The sequence below is a fragment of the Lytechinus pictus genome, chromosome 3, assembly GCF_037042905.1.
Source record: "Lytechinus pictus isolate F3 Inbred chromosome 3, Lp3.0, whole genome shotgun sequence".
Lineage (NCBI taxonomy): Eukaryota > Metazoa > Echinodermata > Echinoidea > Temnopleuroida > Toxopneustidae > Lytechinus > Lytechinus pictus.
This window is the reverse complement of record NC_087247.1, coordinates 2,431,395-2,454,344: the sequence shown is the minus strand read 5'-3', so window position 1 is coordinate 2,454,344 and position 22,950 is coordinate 2,431,395. Positions and strand designations below refer to the sequence as shown.

The 22,950-nt window shown below is 36.3% G+C and overlaps 1 protein-coding gene across 5 annotated transcripts; it reads left to right on the top strand.

Annotated features, from left to right (window-relative positions):
- Positions 1-746: 746 nt before the first annotated feature.
- On the top strand, positions 747-22,683 carry LOC129257981 (uncharacterized). 5 transcript variants are annotated; one of them, XM_064096147.1, is made up of 7 exons: positions 747-1,034; positions 9,245-9,366; positions 10,281-10,351; positions 10,719-12,104; positions 12,541-12,697; positions 16,442-16,521; positions 17,528-22,683. In XM_064096147.1, the coding sequence occupies exons 2-7, from the start codon at positions 9,305-9,307 to the stop codon at positions 18,460-18,462; spliced, it is 2,691 nt and encodes an 896-aa protein (XP_063952217.1). In that variant the 5' UTR covers positions 747-1,034; positions 9,245-9,304; the 3' UTR covers positions 18,463-22,683. The 5 variants fall into 5 exon arrangements, with proteins under 5 accessions (XP_063952217.1, XP_063952215.1, XP_063952219.1 ...); XM_064096145.1 differs by lacking the exon at positions 747-1,034 and adding an exon at positions 6,909-7,083; XM_064096149.1 differs by lacking the exon at positions 747-1,034 and adding an exon at positions 6,910-7,315.
- Positions 22,684-22,950: the final 267 nt, after the last annotated feature.

The following is a 22,950-nucleotide window of genomic DNA, read 5'->3' as shown; positions in this document are numbered from 1 at the left end:
TCTGTCCCACCCCCCCCCCCACAATTCACTTAATCCTGTAGATTCGTTCACTAGTTTGTTGTTGTTACATCAAACTATTATTGTCCCATTGAATTGCCCTCTTGTCAGGCAGAGTAGTTCGTTAACTTTTAGACCCTTAAATCTCCCAAAACTTTTCAATCTAATTATGTTATGATACCAGCTACATGTACAGTAAAGCATGTAGTTCATTGTAATAGTACACGCTTGTGTACATGTTCTTCGGTTTATACCCATCAAGAGCATTTGGAACCATTGTCCTTTGCTTTTTATGAGAACTGAGTACAGGTAGATTTTAGTCTACAGGCACAGACCTTTGGTTTTCACATAGTACATAAGCATGGTCTGAAGTGGGAGACTAGATTTGCTCGTGTACTGTGGCTGCTTATACACACATTCGGTAACTTTTGGAGTCTAGTTTCCACCCTTGGCACATATGTTAAGTGAGCCTGTGCTTGCAGACTAGGTATATTTAATATTCACGGTTGAATTTGATGAAAGTAATCGCACATTCAAGTTACTTAATTAAAAAAAAACCTGAAAAATTCATAAGAAATTAAATTTAATCTACAACAAATAGAATCAACTTCATATTTGAGCAGATTAAGGTCTGATGGCAGATTACCTTTTTCATGGTGAAAACAAAAGTACATCAGTGACTGGGACTTAGACTACTACAAGTTCAGTTTTGGAGAAAAGAAGTTGAAAGATGTTATTGTGAGAAGGGTACACATGAATGGGTCTGAAGTGAAGTAATAAGTGGGAACTACGGCTTACACTCAATAAAATTGGAAGCTCATTTCCAATGCTTTTGCTAGTATTCAGCAGCTGATGGACTGGGCTGATGGATGACACTCGTTACTACTGTGAAATCTGGGATATTGTCTGTCATCTGAACCAGACATGTTGAATTTGTTTATGAAATATATACATTATATGCTCTTGTCTGGAAATATTTTTGATACCTGTCTGGATGTAGATCTAGGCCTACACTGTACAATACATGCAGGACTGTGGTAAGTATTGCTCACTATTGAAGGAGTATTCGAAAAAAGTTAAGTTATCTTTATTCTTTCTCCTATTATTTTATTATCTTTTTCTTTCTTTGTCTTTTTATTTTTAGATTGTTCAACATTTTTGTTGTTCTTCTGGACAATGCCTCAAATATTTCATTTTCATTCTGGACTGTTGAAAATGTCCCTTTTTCCTCCTGATTTTTGCAATTCTGATACCATTTTTGTCTCACCTGCATAGCAGAGTGAGACTACAGGCGCTGCTTTTCCGACGGCAGTGGCGGTGGCGTCAACATCAAACCTTAACCAAAGGTTAAGTTTTTGAAATGACAGCATAATTTAGAAAGTATATGGACCTAGTTCATGAAACTTGGACATAAGGTTAATCAAGTATTACTGAACATCCTGCCGAGTTTCAGGTCACATGAATAAGGTCAAAGGCCATTGAGGGTCAATGAACTTAGACCATGTTGGGGGAGTCAATATTCGAAATCTTAACCTTTGAAGGTTAAGTTTTTGAAATGACATCATAACATTAAAAAGTATATGGACCTATTTCATGAAACTTTGCCATAAGGGTAAACAAATATTACTGAACATCCTGCCTGAGTTTCAAGTCACATGACCAAGGTCAAAGGTCAGTGAACTTTGGCCAAGTTGGGGGTATTGAATTACCATGATAACTTTGAAAGTTTATGGATCTGATTCATAAAACTTTTACATAAGAGTAATCAAGTGTCACTGAACATCTTGTGCGAGTTTCAGGTCACATGACCAAGGTCATAGGTCATTAAGGTCAATGAACTCTGGCCACGTTGGAGGTAATTATTAGATTGCTGTCATAACTTTCAAAGTTTATGGTTAAAGTTGTGGGCATACATGTAGCGGTAATCAAGTATCACTGACAATTCTTAGGTCACATAATCAAGGTCAAATGTCATTTAGGGTAAATGGACGTAGTATTGTATCATTATATGAATGGTGTTTTTTGTGAATAATTATTTTATAGTAGTTTTCAAAGTCAGCACTGCTGCTATATTGAATTGTGTAATACAGGTGAGACTGCCAGAGGTGCTCCACTTGTTACTGTTATGTATTATACATTTATAGCCGAGTCAAATCCCATTGAGTGAGAGATCTCTGATTTGATTTAGGCAAGTTGTCCTTCTTGAGTTCATTCTCCTAGATATACATCACTAAACGCTTTTCATAAATTGTCATATCAGATCCAATATTTTCTTGAAATTCACTAAAATAACAATTCCACCATAAATACACCATAAAGAATAGTGATGTAGGTGTACAATTTTTGCATCTTTCCTTTTAATTGGCTTTGTAACAATGCTGCAAAGTTCTTAGCATATGAATTATTTTCTGATGCGTGAATTTTTCTGCATACTTTCAGTTTACAAGGTCGGTCGGGAATACAGTCGATTGCTCACTATACATTTATGTGTGCCATCATCTGGGAACAGTGCAGTCTTGTTCAAGAAACACTTGTCATCCGTAAGGTGCTTAAATATTGCAAACCCTTTGGATTAGTGGTATTCTATAACATTGTAAGAATCCCCATAATGGACTCTTATGTTAACAAGTTTCAAGGCTTGTCCATTCGCTTCATTGTTCATCATTGTGGATTGAATTGAGTCACCACACTTTCACTTTCTTGAGCTCCTTCTTCTTCTATGAAGATATGTTTGGGGATAGAGGAATGGGTTTCTTGAAAGTCAGAAGTATGTTTTAGATAATCCCAAAAGTGACTTTTTCCATAAAGTATGCATTTGAAAGTTGTTTTCTGCACCTGCTTTATGTTTTCCAGTATACAATCTTACTTTTGTGCTGAATTTCTTGTTTTCGTATTCGCCATGGTCACAAGAGATTATGAGGTGTACTTTCAATGGCTCAGTAGTTTCTGTTGCCGTTGGTGTTCTTCTCTTGCTTATCAGGCTACATCATGTAGGCTGTACATGGCTTAATCAGACCGGTGTCTTGTAATTGAAACACTTATGAATAATGAACTACATAAATTAATTAATCCAAGTAATTTATCTGCGACAACAGCTAAAAATAGATAAAATCCGGGGGAGGTTATAATCACCTTTAGTGATGTTTCTAGTTTTTTTATTTTGTTAATTATAATTGCAGTAATTAATTTATATTAGTCTGAAAATTGAGCGCTTAGAAACATCTGTATTAAGCACCTAATATGAATGTTGCAATTATTGATATTAATACTCAGCTGGTAAGTGGTGAAAATTCAAAACTTGTATTGCTGTGTTTAGTAGTTTATGAGCTTTCGATCAGTATGTCAATATCTCTTTTGGGTTCGGTCTGCATGTATACATGTAAAAGTGATGCTACAGGTGTATGCAGTAATTGTTCATATTTGTCTATTATTTTGTCACTGTTTTCATGAACCATAATCCTGTACCAATAGGGATGAGTGGACAAATGTGTTTAAAATCAGTTTTTAACGTTTTTTTTTTTTAAGAGTAGGCCTAAATGTATTGATTTACTAGATACTGTAATAATAGAACAATTTCTAAGAAATTGAGTAAAAGTTTTTATATTATGGAGATCTGGGGAAAAAATTATTTGGGGGCTCAGGGTGATTTTGCCTCCAAAATGCTTAAAAGAGCTCTTGGAATTGGAAAAGACCCCCAGAAATCCTGATTCACTGCAGTATTAAAGCTAACTAGATTTTGGCAGAAATTTCTGAAAAATACCCCCCCCCCCCCCCCCCCCCCGAAAGTAAAAAATAATTTTTTTTTGCCTGACTGAGACCTCTGACAGTCTATGTTTAATTCAAATAAAGAAAACAAATTGTTTCCAGATTTTTCATTGATTTTGGCATCTTGGGACTCTAATACCCCTTTCATAGTGCCCTCTTCATTTTTCACCGGCGAACTTCTCCGCCTCGCATTCCTCACTTCCCCGGCGAAGAAAAAAATGTACCCTTTCGCACTGACATTTCTTCCCCGGCGAAAGTCAACGGGCGATTGCAGAACAAACGAAAGAAAATTGTAAACATTACTTCTTACCTATTACAAAAAGGTATCAAAAAAATTAATTACAACATATTTTGATGGTATTACGATATAAACAAACTATATCACCTTGTTTTTATATCTTAGCGCATTTTATACATGTAAAAAGTGCTTTTTAATAAATAATGTTAGTAAAAAAAAAAAAATGTTCGAGGGTATCTACTTGGCCATAGCATTCAGCTGAGCTTGCAACTATCGCGCGCGGAATCTCGGTGCAGGGGACTTAGGGAGAGAAAAAAATTGACCTCTGACGTCATTAAAGAGGAGAAGTTCTCCGGTTTGCTTTCATACTGGCCTTTTCACCGGTGAAACAGTTTCGCCGGCGAAGTTCTCCACCTCTAGAGGTGGAGAAGTTCACCGGCGAAATTCACAGGTGAAGTTCTCCTGTGTACCTTTCATACTGGACACTTTCCCCTTCGCTGGCGAACTTCGCCGGTGAAAGGCGCAATATGAAAGGGGTATAAGAAAATGGTGATGAATTGAAATAGGTAGAATTCATCATTTCAAAACAAACTGATTATTTGGAATAGAGGACTGTATAGCTTTGTAGACCTACATATATACACAGTTGATTCATGGACAGATCCCAATGAATTCATGCAATTGTTCTATTCAATTTGAATTTATTTACGTTCTGGTAATTATGGCTCCCATAGACAGTTCAATTTCAGGGCAACCCTGGTACAATTGCATGTAGTCTGTGATTGTACAGACTCAACTTTGACACTTACCATATTAAAGATATAACAATTTTATTATCTAGACTTTTTGATAGGTCATTTCCGGTTATACTAGGCCTATATTCAGTAGGCACAATGATCAAAATATGTGATCATGATAGTTTCAAACCTAGAATATGACCCCTGATTACCAGTTTTTTTTCATGTAAATTTTTCACCATTTATGTTTTTGGTCTAAAATAAGTATTTTTGGCATTCCAAGTATGTTCCTTTTTGTTTGCTATAAAGTCTTAAGGGAGAGTTTGAAAATCTTTGTTGCTATCATGATAATATTTGTATTTATTTTGAATATTTGTACAGTGTATTTTGTTTCGATTTTTATACCAAACCAGCAGTGTAGTTTGGTAGTACTCACGATCGATGATGTGAGATGTGGAATATTGCCCTATTGCTCTAAAACTTCAGTATATTCTTGCCGATAGGAGTGACATGTTTGTCACACAAGCACTGACCCTTGTATGGTCGTCCCATTGAGCTTGATGTTGGTATCTGTAGTCTTGTTGAGGTGTCTAAAATTTAAACCTTATATATATTGAAGCTGAATCCTATATATTTTTTTTCCCTATATCTACTCAAAGCCAAGTGATGCGAAGTCTGTATGAGGTTATTCTTGTCAGTCTTGTGACAATGATCATAAATTTAATTTTGTTTATGATATGAAAATACTTGAAGGTAGCCAACATCAAATAAAAAAAAATGCCATCAACATGCTTAACATTTTGCTCTTCAAAGAAAATCTTGGTCAATAGTATTTATGATCTAAAGGTGAGTCTATCATCTGTTTGTGTGGAAAATAAATGAAATATTTCAAAGTGTCATAACTGTCTTGTTATATATCAGATTTTGAAGAAATATTCAGCATTATGCATGTTGAACTTTTTCTTTTTTCCATTCAAATCAGTTTTTTGTTGGGATGGATATTTTTTTTAGTCAAGAAACAAATCTGTTCAATGGGAAAGGCCAATATCAACCAAACTTCTGGTCCCTAGATTGTGACCAATAAATGGCTTCATTTTCAGCATTTTTTGTCGGTCAGCCACATATTCACAACACATTTGGTTATATTGAGAAAACTTTGTAAAGGCCTTTTTTAGAAACATGTTTTGACTGAGGGACAGGGTATAGAAATGTGTTTCTGACTGGGAAAAGTTGATAAACGTAGGCTACTATGTACTGGGGTAGATATTATGTAGGCCTACATGTTAGAGTATATGCATATATTCTAAAAATAATTGAGATATCAAATATCAAATGCTGAAATCACAAGATGGTATGAACCCCCCCCCCCCCCTGAAATATGAAAAATCTGGGTTGCGCTTCATGATCGTCTTGTGTTAGGTTTATGATTAATACACATATGATTTTCATGGAATTGGAGTATTGACCTGCGAGTCTGAGACTATTCTTTTGTAATCCAAGTCTTTGAGTTGAAAGGACTAGTCATTACTAGGCAACAAGGGTCAAAGTTCATGGCAAGCCTCACCATGTTGCTTTATGGGCGGTTTATCACTACAAAGATATAATAGAATATCTTTTCATAAATATGGAAGGATGACTCATCTGCCTTCCTGGTGATATTTTTATTGATCTTGAATAAAAAAAATGTCAAATTGTATTTATTTTCATAAAATCCTCTAGGAGCCTGCTGAAATTGTTGAAATATAAAAAGGAAAACATTTGTAAGCAGTAGAGGCCTCAATTCAAGGCACTCAAAGTAAAAAAGGTTGAAAGATGAGTGTGGTGTGAGGGGTGGGGGCGCTTCATTCCATGTTTATTATTGCTATGCACAAAGTATGATCAGAAAAAAAACAAGTATGGTAGTTATTTTCTGCTGAGGTTTAAATAAAGGATGTTTAAAAACACCCCAAATCAGACAAAAAAATTAGATGTTTCTCGAAATTAAAGCAAAATGCAAATAAAGTTAATATCTTGTAATGTTTCTGAATTTGACTTGTTCAAGTTCAGGATTTTTTTCCTGAGAATCAACATGCCTCTGTAATCTAGCAGATTCATAGTAGATGCCATGACTCAAGATTCCAGCGATACTGTTAAATAAATATTTGCCTTTTGTCTTGGTGCCAGTGCAATGTACATTGTACAATTCCATACCATTTAATTGCATATTATCTGTAGGCTCTTTCTCTTTATTCAATATTGCAGAGAATTTTACCTATGGATTGTATCATATTTTTTTGCTGACCCGCGCTTTGCATTTTCACTGTTTTGCTATTTTATTTATTGGAGCTGAATATTTTTTGCAGTATGGTAAGTTGTGGATACTCCACGCAAGATCAACATTAGCACTGTATGTATTGGAAGGACATGTTATTATTGGATTAGTTGTAGATCTACGTTGTAAACTTGATGGATACATGTATAGGCCTATATAGGTCTTATATTATTTAACTGTATACTTGTTGGCAGGGTTAGTTTGCCTGCGGAGTGGTAGAGTGTGATTTAATCCAAATTTTTGGGCCTGAAACTTCATATTCTTCCAGTAATTACCTCATGTTATAAATACAGTTCCTATCTTACTACTACCATTCAATGTGAATGTATTATAGTGTCACAAGAAAGTCAAGTTGTGTTGCGGTTGAGCACAGATCAACTGCAATATTGCAGCCGGTCCTGATTAGTAATTCAACAAAAGAAGCCATTATCTAATACAAAATGACAGTAAAAAGCTCACTAATAATTGAACAAAGAAAAAAGAAAAACAATTCTACATGTATGATGGTGGGCCCTAAGTCTGCGCACCTAACAATTTGAGTTAAGATTTAACATGAATTTCTTCTTTAATTCACAAAATCTTTTGGATAATAATGTTCCTTATATTATTGAGAGTAAGTATACCAAATTTCTCATTAAAAAATGAAAGAAAATATAGGATTTTCTTGAAAAAACCTTGGGCAGTCATTTTCAGATTGAAAAAAAAAATGGCACCCCATGTCTGCGCACTCATTCACTTTGCACACGATTCGGAGATTTTGATGAGAAAGGCTGTATTTTGAGGCCGTCACATGAAATGCCCTGAATTCATTATTTTTTCACCATTTTGAGTCGGATTTTTTTATGAATACCTGTCTATGTATTGCATGTGTAAAGTTGGTGCTCGTTGCGTATCTTTTTTTACTAGAATCGCGCAGATACGCGGGTGCGCAGACTTGGGAGACCGCGCAGACATGGGGGAACTGACCATACAACTAGCCAACTACTGTGTGAAGCGAAAGTGAATACCGTAATACAAATGGCGACGTATCATTCGGCCTGATACAGGGGCCCGTTGCAGAAAGAGCTGCGTTTAAACGCAAGCAAAAAAATCAATCGCAAGTCCCAAATGCGCGCTGTTGATTGGTTGAAAATCAAGTTGCGCATGTTTTTTAGAGTTGCGAATGATTGCAACTCTTTCTGCAATGGGCCCCTGATCACTTCTTTGTTATTTTTTATAATGAACTGCAGAAAAGTCTTTCAAAATGTCTCCTCTACTGTGTTTCATGCTTGTGATTTGAATCACATTTAATTTTAAGACCTAAAAACTAATCAAATGCAAAAGTGATTCTGCAGAAACACCTTTCAAAACTTTTTTTTCCAAATAATGAGACTAGGGTAAAAATTGATTCTTCCATTCTAAATCACTGACACAAAAAGCTTCATAACAATACACTCCATGTCCATTCATTACTTTATTTGCTCTATTAGTGTTCAATGATGACAATGACATTCAAAGGAATTTGAAAATGTCATCTTCATGAATGGATGGTGTCTAAAACAAGGTTTCAAAAAAATGTGATTTTTTTAAATTTTTGTCTTTATTCTCATTATTATGGGGGTGTTGTCGTCTTGGGGTTCTGTCTCTTGTCTTTCAGTCAGAGGGACGTGGGTTCAAATCCCAGCTATGGCGTGTTTTCCATCACCAAGACATTTACCCACATTGTGATAATTGTCCCATGTGAGGTGAATGGTACCCTGCATTGATACATGTACCTTGTATGCACTGAGCGAAACAGCTAGCTCAAGCTAGACACTGTTCTCACTACATTCCTAAAACTAGTTTAACATGTAATGAGAACGGTCGAATCGATCTTCCAAACTGGTTCATATAACCATCTCCCGATGTAGGTTTCAAGATTGCTTTGCCTCGTTAAACTGGTTTTAGCGTGAGCGTTCCTGTAGGAACAAGATTGCTTTACGTGAAGTGATTTTTAAAACCACTTTCGGGTGATCAAATGGGAACGCTAGCAGAGCGATCTTCCAAACTGGTTCCCTGAACCGGTTTCCAGTAAACTAGTTTTAGAAAGTATAATGAGAACGGTGTCCTAGAGTCGGTGTAATAATTGCACCTCAAAATACATTATTTGTAGATAGATGATACTATCTAAAAGCCTTTGATTATTTATTTATTATTATTATTATCCCTCATTTATAGGTAAAGATGATTATATCATGATAGAGATTGAAGGGAGAGGCTGGTAAAGCTGAGAGAAACATGGCTGGCTTACAACTCTCTCTGCTCTGGGGATGCTTAATCATCTGTTCTCTCACCCACGTGTAAGTAATATTTATGATATTCTTTTTTCATATAGCACCTGAGAATGAATGTACACAGGGGCAATGCTTCAGAGCTCTTAACAAATCTGGGTTTTAGCAGGTTCTCGATAATCTGGGAAGTACTGGAATTTTGCTCCTTTTTTCATTTCAGGTCTGAAAAGTACTTGAATTCCAAAAGAATCCTGGAAAGTCCCCATTTTCAAAATGTACTCTCCAAAAAAGTATCTTGGTTATGATATGTTTGAATAAAAAATGGCATTGATTTTTTTTTTCTTTTTTATTGCACTGATTTTGAATTATGTTGAATACTTCAACATAATTTTCAATTATAGTCTACAATGTATAATTGTCCTACATTCCTACGGAGCATTTTATGAAACATATTATAATTTTCACTGACAACTCACTGTTATAAGCTACTGAAATCAAAACAAATTAGTCTGTGAAAATTAGATGCTTGATGAAAGACTTCTCAGGTCATCAGATTTCTGATCAAAGTTGAATGAGTTTCAGAATCCACAGTTTTTACAATCTGTACATACATGAATGATTGATTTGGCACCAAAATTTCAAAGGAGTGAATGTTGTCAACAGTTGATTTGGTTGTAGTGTAATTTACAAAGACAGCTCTAGCTGAAATTTTGTGCTTTGGGGACATCAGATAGCTGGGTGTTTCTTCTAATGCTGTGACACTACCACTGTGTTACTTTGACAGAAAATTTTCAGCTATGAGAAAATCACTTGATTGTGTTGACATCTTAAAGGTAATATCATACAGAATTATTTATTTTGCTGTTACAATTTTTCAAATAGCCTATGGGCTATCCTTACTTTTTCTTTCTTTGTAATCATAATTGTACTGGATTGTTTTAAAAAGGCTCTTTATTTTTGCTCTCTCTCTCTCTCTTCTCCAGTGTAAGTGGGGCAGCTATGACATGCCATAGTATCGTGGGAGCTGGGTTGAGATGCAGATGGCCAGATGAAGGTACCTCTTTATTTTAATTTGTGTAAAAGATCTTCATTATGACTCTTAAATGTATGTAAATTCATTTATTTATTTGTAATGTGGAGACCTTGTCTGCAATCTCAATTTACATTGATCGGCTTTGTAATTTTCTCCTGATCACAACGGGAATGGACGAGGAGATCTAAGCGGTTTATACGTAGAGACAGGGACGAAAAAAAGTCAAGTCTCGACCCCTCCCAGGGTAATATTTTTTAAGTGAAGGAGAAATTTCTTCTTACTATTTACTAAAAAGAAATGCCCTCATGATCTATTTCTCTGTTTATTTAAATTATCAATTATTACTGCTCCTGTTAATTTGTTCTGCTAACTATTTGTTTATGTGTAGGTTTGGAATGTGCCTGTATTCCCAATGCTGAGTGTCTTACAGGGACCAATGTCTGCCAGTGTTTGCCAGGTTACACTGGGCCTGAGTGTGAGCGATCCTGCCCCTATGATGATAACGGCCAATGCCTGACCCAGTGTGTGGCCAGCCCTTACTGCGATGCACTCAGCTCCTGCAGACAGGAAGAAGGGGCATGTATGTGCAGGGAAGGGTATTCTGGGAAGGATTGCAATCTCTGCGATCACACCATCTTGCCAAACTGTTCCCAGTGTCCTTACCAGAAGTGCGAGAATGGAGGGAAATGTGACTTGGTAATCAGGAGATGTGCATGCGAAGACGGTTATCAAGGAGATTCTTGCTCACTCTGTTACCCATCGCTCCACCCCAATGGATGCGGGGAACACTGCGACCTGACCTGCGTCAACGCTTACTGCAATACCCATACAGGGGATTGTTCGTGTCCTCATGGCTTTGACGTGGAAGAAGACTGTAGTTTCTGTGATCCGTACAGAGTGGCTGACCATTGCCAGCGTTTCTGCCACACCATCTGCCGTGCGGGTGGTTTGTGCAATGTTGCCGAAAAAAGGTGCATGTGTAAAGATGGTTACGTCGGCGATGACTGTCGTTTGTGTGATCCACGCGTGCATCCAGAAAAGTGCGTTGAGCACTGCCCATCCGAATGCCAGAATAATGGATACTGCGATGTTGTGACAGGATACTGCTTGTGCCAACCGGGATACGAAGTGACGTATAACTGCGGGTTGTGCCGGCCGTCGTTGCACAGCGGAGCTTGCGTGAACCATTGTGATCCTCAATGCAGGAACGGAGGTGACTGTCTCTCCAGTCAGGGTCTTTGTATGTGCCCTGTTGGATACATCCACCATGACTGTAGCGTTTGCATGCCAGGCCTTCAAGCAAGAAACTGCACGGATCACTGCCCACTGTGTGATAACAATGCAACGTGCGATACCATAACAGGGCAATGCATCTGTGAAGCAGGATGGCATGGAGCGTCCTGCTCCGATCCGTGCCCGGAGGATACCTACGGCCTCAACTGCCAACTCCGATGTGACTGTGGGATTCACCTTTGCGACCCAATATCTGGGACGTGCATCATCCAAACCACAACTCCTCAACCCACCACAACAACTATACCCCCTACAACTACTACTGTTGTTACTACCACAACTGCTGCAGTGACAACAGTTGCACCTACAACTTCAACTTCAACTAAAGAGGCAACAACTCCTCGTGTTACCACAACAGTAATCACTACTACTAATTCTACAACTGGGCCTCTTAATGTGGTAGAATTGTCTTCAACTAAGAAGCAAGACACTGTAACAATCAGCGCTGGCGCTGGACTTGTACCTACACAGCAAAGCCCAGGTGACTTTTTTTTATGATTAAATAATATCCAGAACTTCCCTTCACTGTTTGCTTGTTAGGGGAATAATGTAGTATGAAGAATGTTCATAACTCATGCTTCTTTATTTATGTTTTTTCAGAAAAATAATGACTTGGAATATACCGCTATATATATTTTTGAATTGTAAATATTAGTCTCCTGCTTGATGCAATGATGCTTAAAATTGTTATATTAGACTCAAGCTCATATTAAAACAATTAACCATTTTTCATATTTTCCTGCTTAGGTGATGTTCAAAGAAGAAACAAATAATGATAATCACATAATGTAATTTTACATTTTACATGATTTTTAAGAGCAGTTTCCAAAGTGAAAAGGGATAGTGTAAACTTTTGGTAAATACACATTTCAACTATGCATCGTGTACATATTATCTGATTTGGCTTTACTCTACAGAAGAAATTGCTAGTTTGGCTCCCGGACTAATACTTGAGAAGAGACAGCCCAAATTCTCTTCAACGTATGTCATTGCCATCGTCATCAGTGCCATCATCCTCATTGTCCTCCTCTCCTTACTCATCTTCTACCTGATATATGATCGCAGAAAGAGAAAGTGAGTCTACAATATTTTCTTTTTGGGGTTTGGGAGTACTTGTTTGATTTGATTTTGATTTTTTTTTTTTCATTACTATTGAGCATGGTAGCTCAGTTGGTAGAGTGGGGGTTTCGGATTTCGTTGACCAGGGTTCAATCCCCACTTGGTGCACTGTGGTAGACATTTATTCACTTTACCAGGGCGGCCCTCTGAGAGGATGACTTTGGTCCTTTGGTATCTTGCCTACAAGCTTTATTGCTTTCTTAGCTCATGTAGAAAATCAACTCTACCGTGGATGTGGATAGTTCCCATTTGCGAAGTAGATTATAATACCAGATAAGAAATAGGAAGATATGAAGTCTGGCTGAAGTGTACTTCTGTGTGTAGTTCACAATGTTTGTGAATGTGCTAGTCAGAGAGTGAGACTGAGAGAGCTGGAGATGGAGGGAGAGAAAGGGGGAGACACACAGAGATAGATAGAGAGAGGCAAGGTAGCGAGTGAAGGGAGGGGAGAGAGTGAGAGAGAGAGAGAGAGTTCAGTAAACATCAACCCCTGAGTTCATGGTTTTTCAGCTGTGGGTCAAAGACATATCAAGACCAGCTGAGAATCAGACCAGACAGACACAAAAAGAGAATTTATGGTTTCCTGTTTCCAATCAGCAGCTATTTTATTTTTCTGAATTAAGATTCATTTGTGAAGGGAATGGGGGGTGGGGGCTCCTGTGAGGTGCATCAGTTGACTCTCATCTCCTACTGCAGACTCTGCATGATGCACTACAGTATGCAAAAACCAAGGTTATGTCTGTGTCTGCAGACTAGCTCAAGGCCTGGCGGAAGATTAAAAAAAAGGAACACGTGCGAGTGTAGCCCAAAATATCAAAAGTGCCCTCTGTTGTTGCAAAAAAGTCCTTTGAATGGTCATTATGTTTGGTAGAAATTTAAGAAAGAGAAGCAGGACAAATAGCCCTCCATCCCCAAAAGAAAACATTTTTGATCTAAATTCTTTCTCTAAAAGATGAGAGTTATCACCAGGACTAACTTCTTAATCCTCCTCAACTTCATCATATTGGTTACCAACTTATTACTGAAATTTCATTATTTTTCCGACTATATAATTCAAAGCACATCAAGGGTTGGGTGATTGTATTTTAGATCATATATGCCTATATCAATCAAATTTACTCAACTTTATATAAATTTGCTTTTACTTGATTAATTGTAATTTTGCAAGCTCTTTTTCTAAGATTATATGTTAATTCTTATTCCTTCATCTATCTTTTTTGTCATCGTAAACATTAGAAGATTGATTTGTTTGTAGTAATTTTCATTTTAATCTTTGTTAATTACAATATCATTGTGTAGAATTAAAATGTCCAGGGAGAATATTTACATATTTTGAATGTACCCAAATGCATGTAAGTTTACGTGTATATACAGTATATATAATTGGTTTAGATATTAGTCTCGATACAGGTGGTTCTTTTACTTTTGTTCTATATTTCTTGGACTTTTTCTGTTACATATGCTCAGGGCCTATCATATACATGTAAATGAATAAATAAATACTATAGATAAAGAAATGAATGAATGAATTAATTAATGAATGAATGAGTGAATGAATGAAAATGTTGAATTAATAAATAGATGAATAACTAAATAAATAAGCAAATCAATAAAGATATGTTAACATTACTATCAATATAAACCTACAAGAATGCAAGTGTCTTGATTGATTCTCAAACTATCAATGCAAAATTTTGTGAATGAATGACATCCGATGCCACAGAAACTTCAGAGCTGTCACCTGCCATCCCCCATCTAATCCATGAGATGAGAGGAAACAAACCTAAGGATATTGGATTTTCTCAGTGACAGAGATATATATGTCAGGATATAAATACCATGATTGCTTCAGGCAGTTATGCTCAGTTTCCAGAAAACTTCTGCTTATTTTACACTGATGACACTATTAACATGTAGAAGGGGGTGACCAAACTTTGGACCACGAAAGCTGAGATTTAGTTTTGAAATCAGATCAATGTTGTTCCTGTTGTTTTGAGTGCTTGATGTGATTGTGAGTTTTGATACTGTAGTGTTGTGGATATTCGGTGATTTGATTCCATTTATTGACAGTTCTAAGTTTTCAGTAACAAAATCTGAACTTCTTTTACAAAATTGCTCTTGGCCAAGCAAAATAATGCCACAATATCAATAATTTTGTCAGTGATACCAGTTTGTGAAAAGGCTCACATTATTTGAAGTACTACATAATTTCACTCACCCAATCAAATGCCTGGATTTCAGTAGCTTGTGACACTTTTCTTCGTTGTTAGCTTGTAATTTTTTATTGCAAAAATCCAAAGTAAAAATAGTCAGTTCATCAATTCCTACATGTAATTTCTTCAAAATAATTTAAGTGGATGAAGAAGAGTTCTTTGGAAGGAAATGAATAATACACCGAGACAGGATGAGAGGTGAATGGCCGTTGAATATACATTCTATATTGAGTTCCCCAAGGAAATTATCAGGAATTTCGGGAAGATAAAAATGGATCATTGTGCTGTCATACTTCCTCTTTTTTGTCTTTTGAGGATGTCAAGTTTTTATAGGGTGGAAGGTCTTTTATTGGAGTCTGGTGTATATATATGTATCATTGGTATGACATTTTTTATGTAGCCTTGCACCTCAGACCCCACCAGACCCTACTTGCAAAAAAAAGTCACACCATCATTTATACAGAATACCTGAGTGGAACTGAATAGAGCCAAAACGGAAAGCATATGGTTAAAATATTTGTTGAATATTATATTAAAAAATTAGATTTTCATTTTAAAAAGGTAACATTTTCATTCACTTTATAACTCGCTAACAACTATTGTCACTGAGAAATTGAAATAGGCGGCAACCTCTATTCTAACATTAATCCTCTTTCCTTGGGATGATTTCAAGCTATCAATTTTTGTGAACTAAGTATACTCTTTTGTTTTTATACGCCCACCGGGAGACGGGTCAGGATGTATTATGGTGTCACGCTCGGTGTCCGTCCATCCGTCCCTTAAAAAGCGAGAACTTCAGTTTAACTTAACCTTGGCTCATATAATTTGGTGGTATGATACTAGCATGAATCCCAGGAAGTCTATCGATTTTGAGGTCAAAAGGTCAAGGTCATAATGACATGTTTTCATCTTACCCTTCTGCAATCCTTGTAAACGTGATAACTTCAGTTTAACTTATTCCTAGGCTCATATAATTTGGTGTGTATGATACTAGTATGGATCCCAGGAAGCCTACTGATTTTGAGGTCAAAGGTTAAGGTCACAGTGATATGTTTTCATCTTGCCCTTCTGAAGTCCTTGTTAACGCGATAACTTTAGTTTAACTTAACCTAGGCTCATATAATATGGTGTGTATGATACTAGCATAGATTCCAGGAATTCTATCGATGTTGAGGTCAGAAGGTCAAAGGTGAAGTCACCACCTTCCACTTTTCTTGCTCGACCAATAACTACATTTTCTGTGTTACTGGCGTTGTATGATATGCTCGCCTTGGCGACACTCTTGTTATTTGTATAGCAGTCAGGTAAAATAAAGAAAAAAATACATCAAAAGACTAGAAATTCATTTTAAATACTGTATTTATGTTGATACATATTATTATATACATCATTCATATTCAATTTTTACTTGATATCTGAAGATATTTCTTTTGGGCATAATTTCCCCCTCATGTTTTTATTTCTTTTCTATTTTGTTTGATTTCAGACGCCAACTGCCTGAGGCTATGCCAGAGGAGATACCTTTGAACAATGTGGTGACTAATAATCTAGAAAATGGAAGATCAAGTAAGTATAAATGGAGGAGGGAGGTTGAGGGGGGGGGGTCGAAGGGGCGGGGTGGGGAGATAATGAGAAAAGACGATGGGAATTAAGAAGAGGAGGGGTTGAGAAAAGGGACCATGGAGAGGAGATGTCTTTGAATAATATGGTGACTAATCTAGAAAAAAAAAGATCAAGTAAGTATGAATTGAAGGGTGGGGCAGGGAGAGAAGGGGAGGAGATGAAGGGAATTAAGAAAGGAGGGGTTGAGAAAGGGAGCAGGGAGAAAAAATATCTTTGAACAATGTGGTGACTAATAATCGAGGAAATGGAAGACCATGTATGTACTGTATATCTGGAGGAGAGTAGTTTGAAGGGTGGGGTGGGACAGTGCAAGGAAGGGAGTGGCATAGGGGTAAATTGCCAATTAGTCCAATGCTATCTGGTCCAATGCCAATGCCCATATCATCTTACATCGCTTGGTTTATTAACATTTCGTTTATCAATTACTTGTCTTCTTACCATGTCTTCCACTAGTTACTAAGCCAATAATTGTTTTTGCCAAGCACCATTTTGTCCAACAACCATGTGGTCTACATCAATTTGGTCAAAGTACCACTTGGTCTATTGTATATGTAACTACCTTGCCCATTATTGTTTGGTTCAATAACCATTTTGGCTAATTCTGGTTCGTCTAATACCCACATGGTTTTACTTTTGTCAAAATGGTTATTGGCCGATAAGTTTATTGGATGAAACTCTGTGGAGAAGACATGCTCAATTGACCAGATAGATATTAGGCAAACTGGTATTGACCAAATGAATTTGGACCAGATAACGGCAATAAACCAACAGACAACGTAAGGGGAAGGAGTAGGTGCATTGAGAAAATGAAATACAAAAAGCCTCCTGGCCTTTTTAGAAAATGTATATACAGCTGTTTCTTATATATAAGTTAATATTTGGGTGGTGAAATGCATTAGAAATCCTTCGAACTAACTACATTACATGTATTATTTCATTTTCATAATAGGTAACATCTACATTGATGGGATACTACCAATCCTGAGTGGTGAGCAAACTGTAGATGGCACCCTACCTGATCCAGCATGCTGCAATCGTAAGTCACTCACCCAGGAGCAGGTTCAGAGGCTCAGTCGGATATCAGGAGACATGGCTTTCTTTGCCAAGGTACCTAACGCTTTGGCAGAAAGCAAGAATCCCAATCTATTCAAGGAAGCTAAGAAGGACAAGTTTGGTTTGGATGACGGGGAGGTGAAGCCGAATAATAATGATCAGGGTGCCCCTTGTAAGGCCGGTGGCTGTGAGCCAGAGGATGATGGTCTAAAAGCCAAATGTCATAAAGGGGATGATGCAACTGCTGGAGGTGTCCAAGATGAACTTATGGGGGCTTGTGGTGGGGTAGAACCCTCTCCTGCTGCAACATCCACCCCGATGAAACCGGTGGATCGTAACAGCCGCATATATGAGGAAGTAATCCTGACCCACGACCCGACAGAGAATCGTAACCCACGTATGAGTGGGGAGTACTACTTACTAGAACCAATCCCAGCATGGCAAGGCAGCAGCAGTACCTCGAGTGAGAATGACTCTGCGAAAGCTCTCCCAGATGATAGGTCAAGTCAAAGCTCTAACCCAAGAAGAAGCGCTGATAGCGGCATCGAGCAAGCTGCTGCGTCTCTTGTATCTCCGCACTATGAACAGCTAGAAAGACCTTTGGACTTTGCGCAACCTCGTTCGCCAACCCTCTCAAGGACTGAGAAGAGCGATGACGAGCGTGACTCTGGAGTATACGCACACCTGTCGAGGGCGCCAACCGCGAAGGGTTATAATAGACTTGAGTTTAGCCCTCGCAGGAAGAGGAAACCCGATGTAGAGTTCTTCAGCGAGAATCATTATGGACGACTTAAAGCCGATGCTAATGATGATGATAGCTTGAGCGATTGATGATAGTGATTATACGGAAGTTGTAGGTTTGAAAACTACTGGCAGCTATAATGTCATGCTGAGTATTGTCTTCTCCTGATCATTAGCTGTTACATGAACAAAGTGGCTGTATGAAACAATTTTTTTGTCATTGTGGAGATAGATTTTCAGTTTGAGGAGAATGAACTAATGTGCGACCATTTTCAAACAATGGTTTTCCTGAATGGTACTGAAGCAATAAAATATTGCTAAATTCCATTAATTATTATAGATGATATATATACGCTAAATACAATGTTTCTAAGCACTGCATACTATTACCCTGGCTTTATCACAGCTACTCTTATCGGGCGCTCGAGCATTGAAGAAATGTTTTCCTATCAGGTACTCATTTACTACACCTTGGTGGAGAGTGACAAAGGATGCTAGTTCTGCGTTGGAATTCAAACCCTGGACCTTGTGGTTCAAAGTCTGGAGACTTATCCATTGAGCCACAACACCTCATTTCATTTATAAAATGAGACCTTCCTGCGCACTGTTGCTTCCTTTACACTTATGATCTATAGACATTGTTATCTAGTTTACTCTGTGGGTTTGAATGAGTAAAGTGGACTAAAAATCAAATATGTCATCTGGGAATACTTAGGTTTTTCATTTATCAGTTCTAGATTATATTTTTTCTAAGAATTCTTGATACTTCCAACTGGTCTTTTTGGCAAGTGGCTAATGCTTACCGCTCTGCCCATGCAGGTTGAAAACGTAATCCTCCTTTATGCAAGTGAGGGCGATGTTCGATATTTTTGTCCACTGTTTCATGCCAAATTCTTGTAAATGGTATACCTTGTTTGGCATAGACCTAAGCTAAGGTCCTGTTTCATGAACAGTAATCTTTGGTTCAAATTGGTTAAGGTATGGCAAGCCAGAGGGTTTTGATCAGTTTTAAAAAAAGGGCTTAGTTATTGTTCTTTTCTTTGGGGGAAAAAACTTGCTGACTAGTCCAATCAATCAAGCAGAATTTTCTCTTTATGTTGAGAGAACAATATGCGATTAAATACATATTCTAGATGATAAATGTATATATCGCCAGCTTTCCACAGTTATAATTGTTCTAGCTGATTGCATTTTTTCCCTTTCATGCAACCCAAATTTGAGCAATGATCAAAATCAAACTTTGAAGAGATCGATTGAACCATTTATTCTTCTCAAAAGGGACATCCTGTCCTGTGTTAATAATTCAATATTTCATAAAGAAAATTGCTTAGTAAATAATTGAAAGTATTACTATTATTTTTCATTTGTTAATATGGTGCTTAAAAGTGTCAGACATTACTCAAGAGGGTTTTATTTTATTTTCTTCTGAAAAATCTTTGCACTCTTGCACTGAAGATATTATTGCGATATCTTACTTTTATAAAACGATATTCATTTTGAAATACAAATTCCATGATCTGCCCATCTGCAGCCTTTTTATGTTGCTTCTTGTTACAAAACTATTCAATTATTCAGTATTCTTATCTTATAGCATTATTTGTGAGTAAAATGAACCTGAAGGGTGCTCAGAATTGATTTCTTCAATTTTTTAGAAGAAATTTGTAAATTCAATTTTTTTAAATCTTTATTAAAAGATCTTTGATGGAGCATATCTTTGTAGCCATTCCACCAGAATAAAAGCAATAATTGTATTGATTTAATACAAAACCTTGAATATACATGTAACATAATGTTGAAGGCCAAGTCTACCCCCAAAATAAGTTGATTAGATCAAAAGCAAACATGCATAATGCTGAAAACTTCATCAAACTCGAAATGGCATTTTAAAGCTTCACTTTAATAACTTCTCATATTTATTTGCAACACATATCTCGTATTTTTCCTCAAATATGATGTAATGTATTTTATATAGCAAAGTACAGAATAGAAAGTGTGTAACATCATTGGCTCTCTCATTTGCATACCACTTAGAATGTGTGTACATACACTATCTATTTTATGAAAATAAGCAAAATTTTAATTTGAAAATGTCACAATTTTTTTTTCATGACATCACTGTCGTGCTTATTTATTTTCTCTATTTATACAAAAATGAACTTGTTGTTTGGGTGGACCTGACCTTTAATCATTTTATATCCAAAATGAACATTTCTTTGGGACTAAGATTACTTCCTCCAAAGGCCTCATTCCATTTTCTATGAATAATTTACCATGCATTCTTGAAGCATTATGACCAAGTCATTTTATTATATAGCTGCATATATACGTCCAATACAGATTTTTTTTTTGTGTATTTTGAATGTGTTACTGACATCTTTAAATTGTTTATGTGTATTGAAGAGAGAATAATGTACAGTGTACATTTTCAGCATTTTTTGAAAATATATCCAATAATTTGTTCTTGTATCTATTGCAATGACATGTAGAAATAGGCATCGAATTTTGTTTTATATTAGAGCAAGTGTTGAGGACTTATTTATTTTCACACTTTTTGATGGAACAGAACAATCAAACATTAAGATAATCAACTTTACATATCTTTTAAATCAAGTGGGAGAAGCTTTGGTTTTGTGATGTCATTTAAAAGATTTAGCCTTGAAGGCAGTTGTATTTTTGTTTGGTGTAATTACATTACAGTATTTTTCATGCAATGTGAAATGTATTTCAGAAACAATTTTTTGGGAAGTCTAGAAAATTTAACTGCTTTGGTGCTCTATTGCATAGTTTGCTTGTCATTATTAGGTGTTATGCATTTATTATTATTTTTTTGTATGTGTGTGTAGTTTCAATGAATTAATGGTTGAGTGAGATTGTGCGATAAGTGTGAGATGGAGAGAATAAAAAGAAAGGAGGGAGAGAGAATGGGAGAGAAAAAAGGGTAAAAGACATCGAAAAGGAAAGGGTTTAGGATTGGTACAATCCTTGTGAGAGAAATTCAAATAATTATAAAAGCAAATAGAAATTTATTAGATTTTCTTTTAATTTTGATAATCTCTATGACAAGGCTTAACTCTGCACTAAGCTGAATGTTGTCATCCTTTACAACATATTTATGTATTTCCTTTTCTTATTGACTGAAATTTGTCAGATGACATTAACTTCATTTTTGAATAGTATATAGTTATAGGGATTACATGCCTTTAATAAAGACTATCATTAGATTTTTGTTTATTTACATGTAATAATACATTGAATTAAGTCATACTTGTTATAATAAAAAGCATTGAGCATTAATCAAATTCAATTTTGAGCTGAAATCATTATATCTGATGCAAAAGTAAATCTGATATGACTGTTATTTCATTTGTAGTACTTCATTGTGATGAATGAAAAAGTAGGTAGTATTTCTTCATTTGTTTTCATTTTTTGGTATTCCAACAGATTAGGTCTTATCAAAATGATGACAAAAAGAAATTCCTTTACTAATATTTGTTGCATGTATTTATCAGCTTGTAATGTTGCAGCAGTGTGATATATATGTGGTATATTCTTACTGAGGGTAGTAGAGAAATTTGCTTCCTAGGGGTGTTTCACAAAGAGTTAAGTATGTCTAATGGAAACTTACAATCAATTTGCAAGTCTATTTTTGGTCCCTAAATCATAAGTCTTGAGTTAATTGCAAATTAGTGATTGATTGCTAATTTGCTCATTGAAACAAGAAGTTAGTCTGATTTGCCATAACTAACGTTGATCTATCAGTTGTAAAATCGCAACAGAATATTTGCAAATGATCGCAAATATTTTCTTGCAACACCCCCTTAGAGTGGCACTTTAATGTCCAGTTGCATGCCGAATAAAAGGCATCACCTCATTGGTCAAATCATGCTAAGAGGACGCGTACTTCTGCGTATGAATCAATAAGATTACGCTTTGAATAATCATGTACGCGTCGGCACTAAGCACGACTTTAAGTCACACTTAACTTCTTGTGAAACACCCCCCAGATTACTTTGTGGTGCTTGTTATTCCAATGAGATTGACCAACTTGATGCACTTTGTAAATACTCCATAGCATTTCTAAACTCACATGAAAATATAAATTTGGTAATCGGTGCAAGGAGACGTTGATCAGTTGGATTGTATTCAATTCTAGATTACAATTGGATTCCAAGTGTAAAAAAGTTTGTTTGCTAAATTGAGAAATTTATTGGCAGTTATTACAGATGTCATTATTTTAAAACATGCTCTTAATCTTGATGATACTGTACGTCTGTGGAGGAAATCTTTAATAAAATCAGCACTGTCAGTTTACTAATGGTTGTCATTTTTTTTATCTGTATGTGACTGTCTTCAAGCCTGATAAAAACTTATTTGAGTACCACACTACAGTATCCCATGGTGATGTAACATAAAGCTGTTTGTAAGTTTTGAGCAACTTTATTGACAACTGGTGATTCTTTCTTGTGGTAAATGATACATTTCAAATTTTCATTTGTGATGATTGTTATGATGATGAAAGTATACATCATTTGTATAGCACCATTTATACATGTATGTGAAAGACATTCAAAGGCGCTA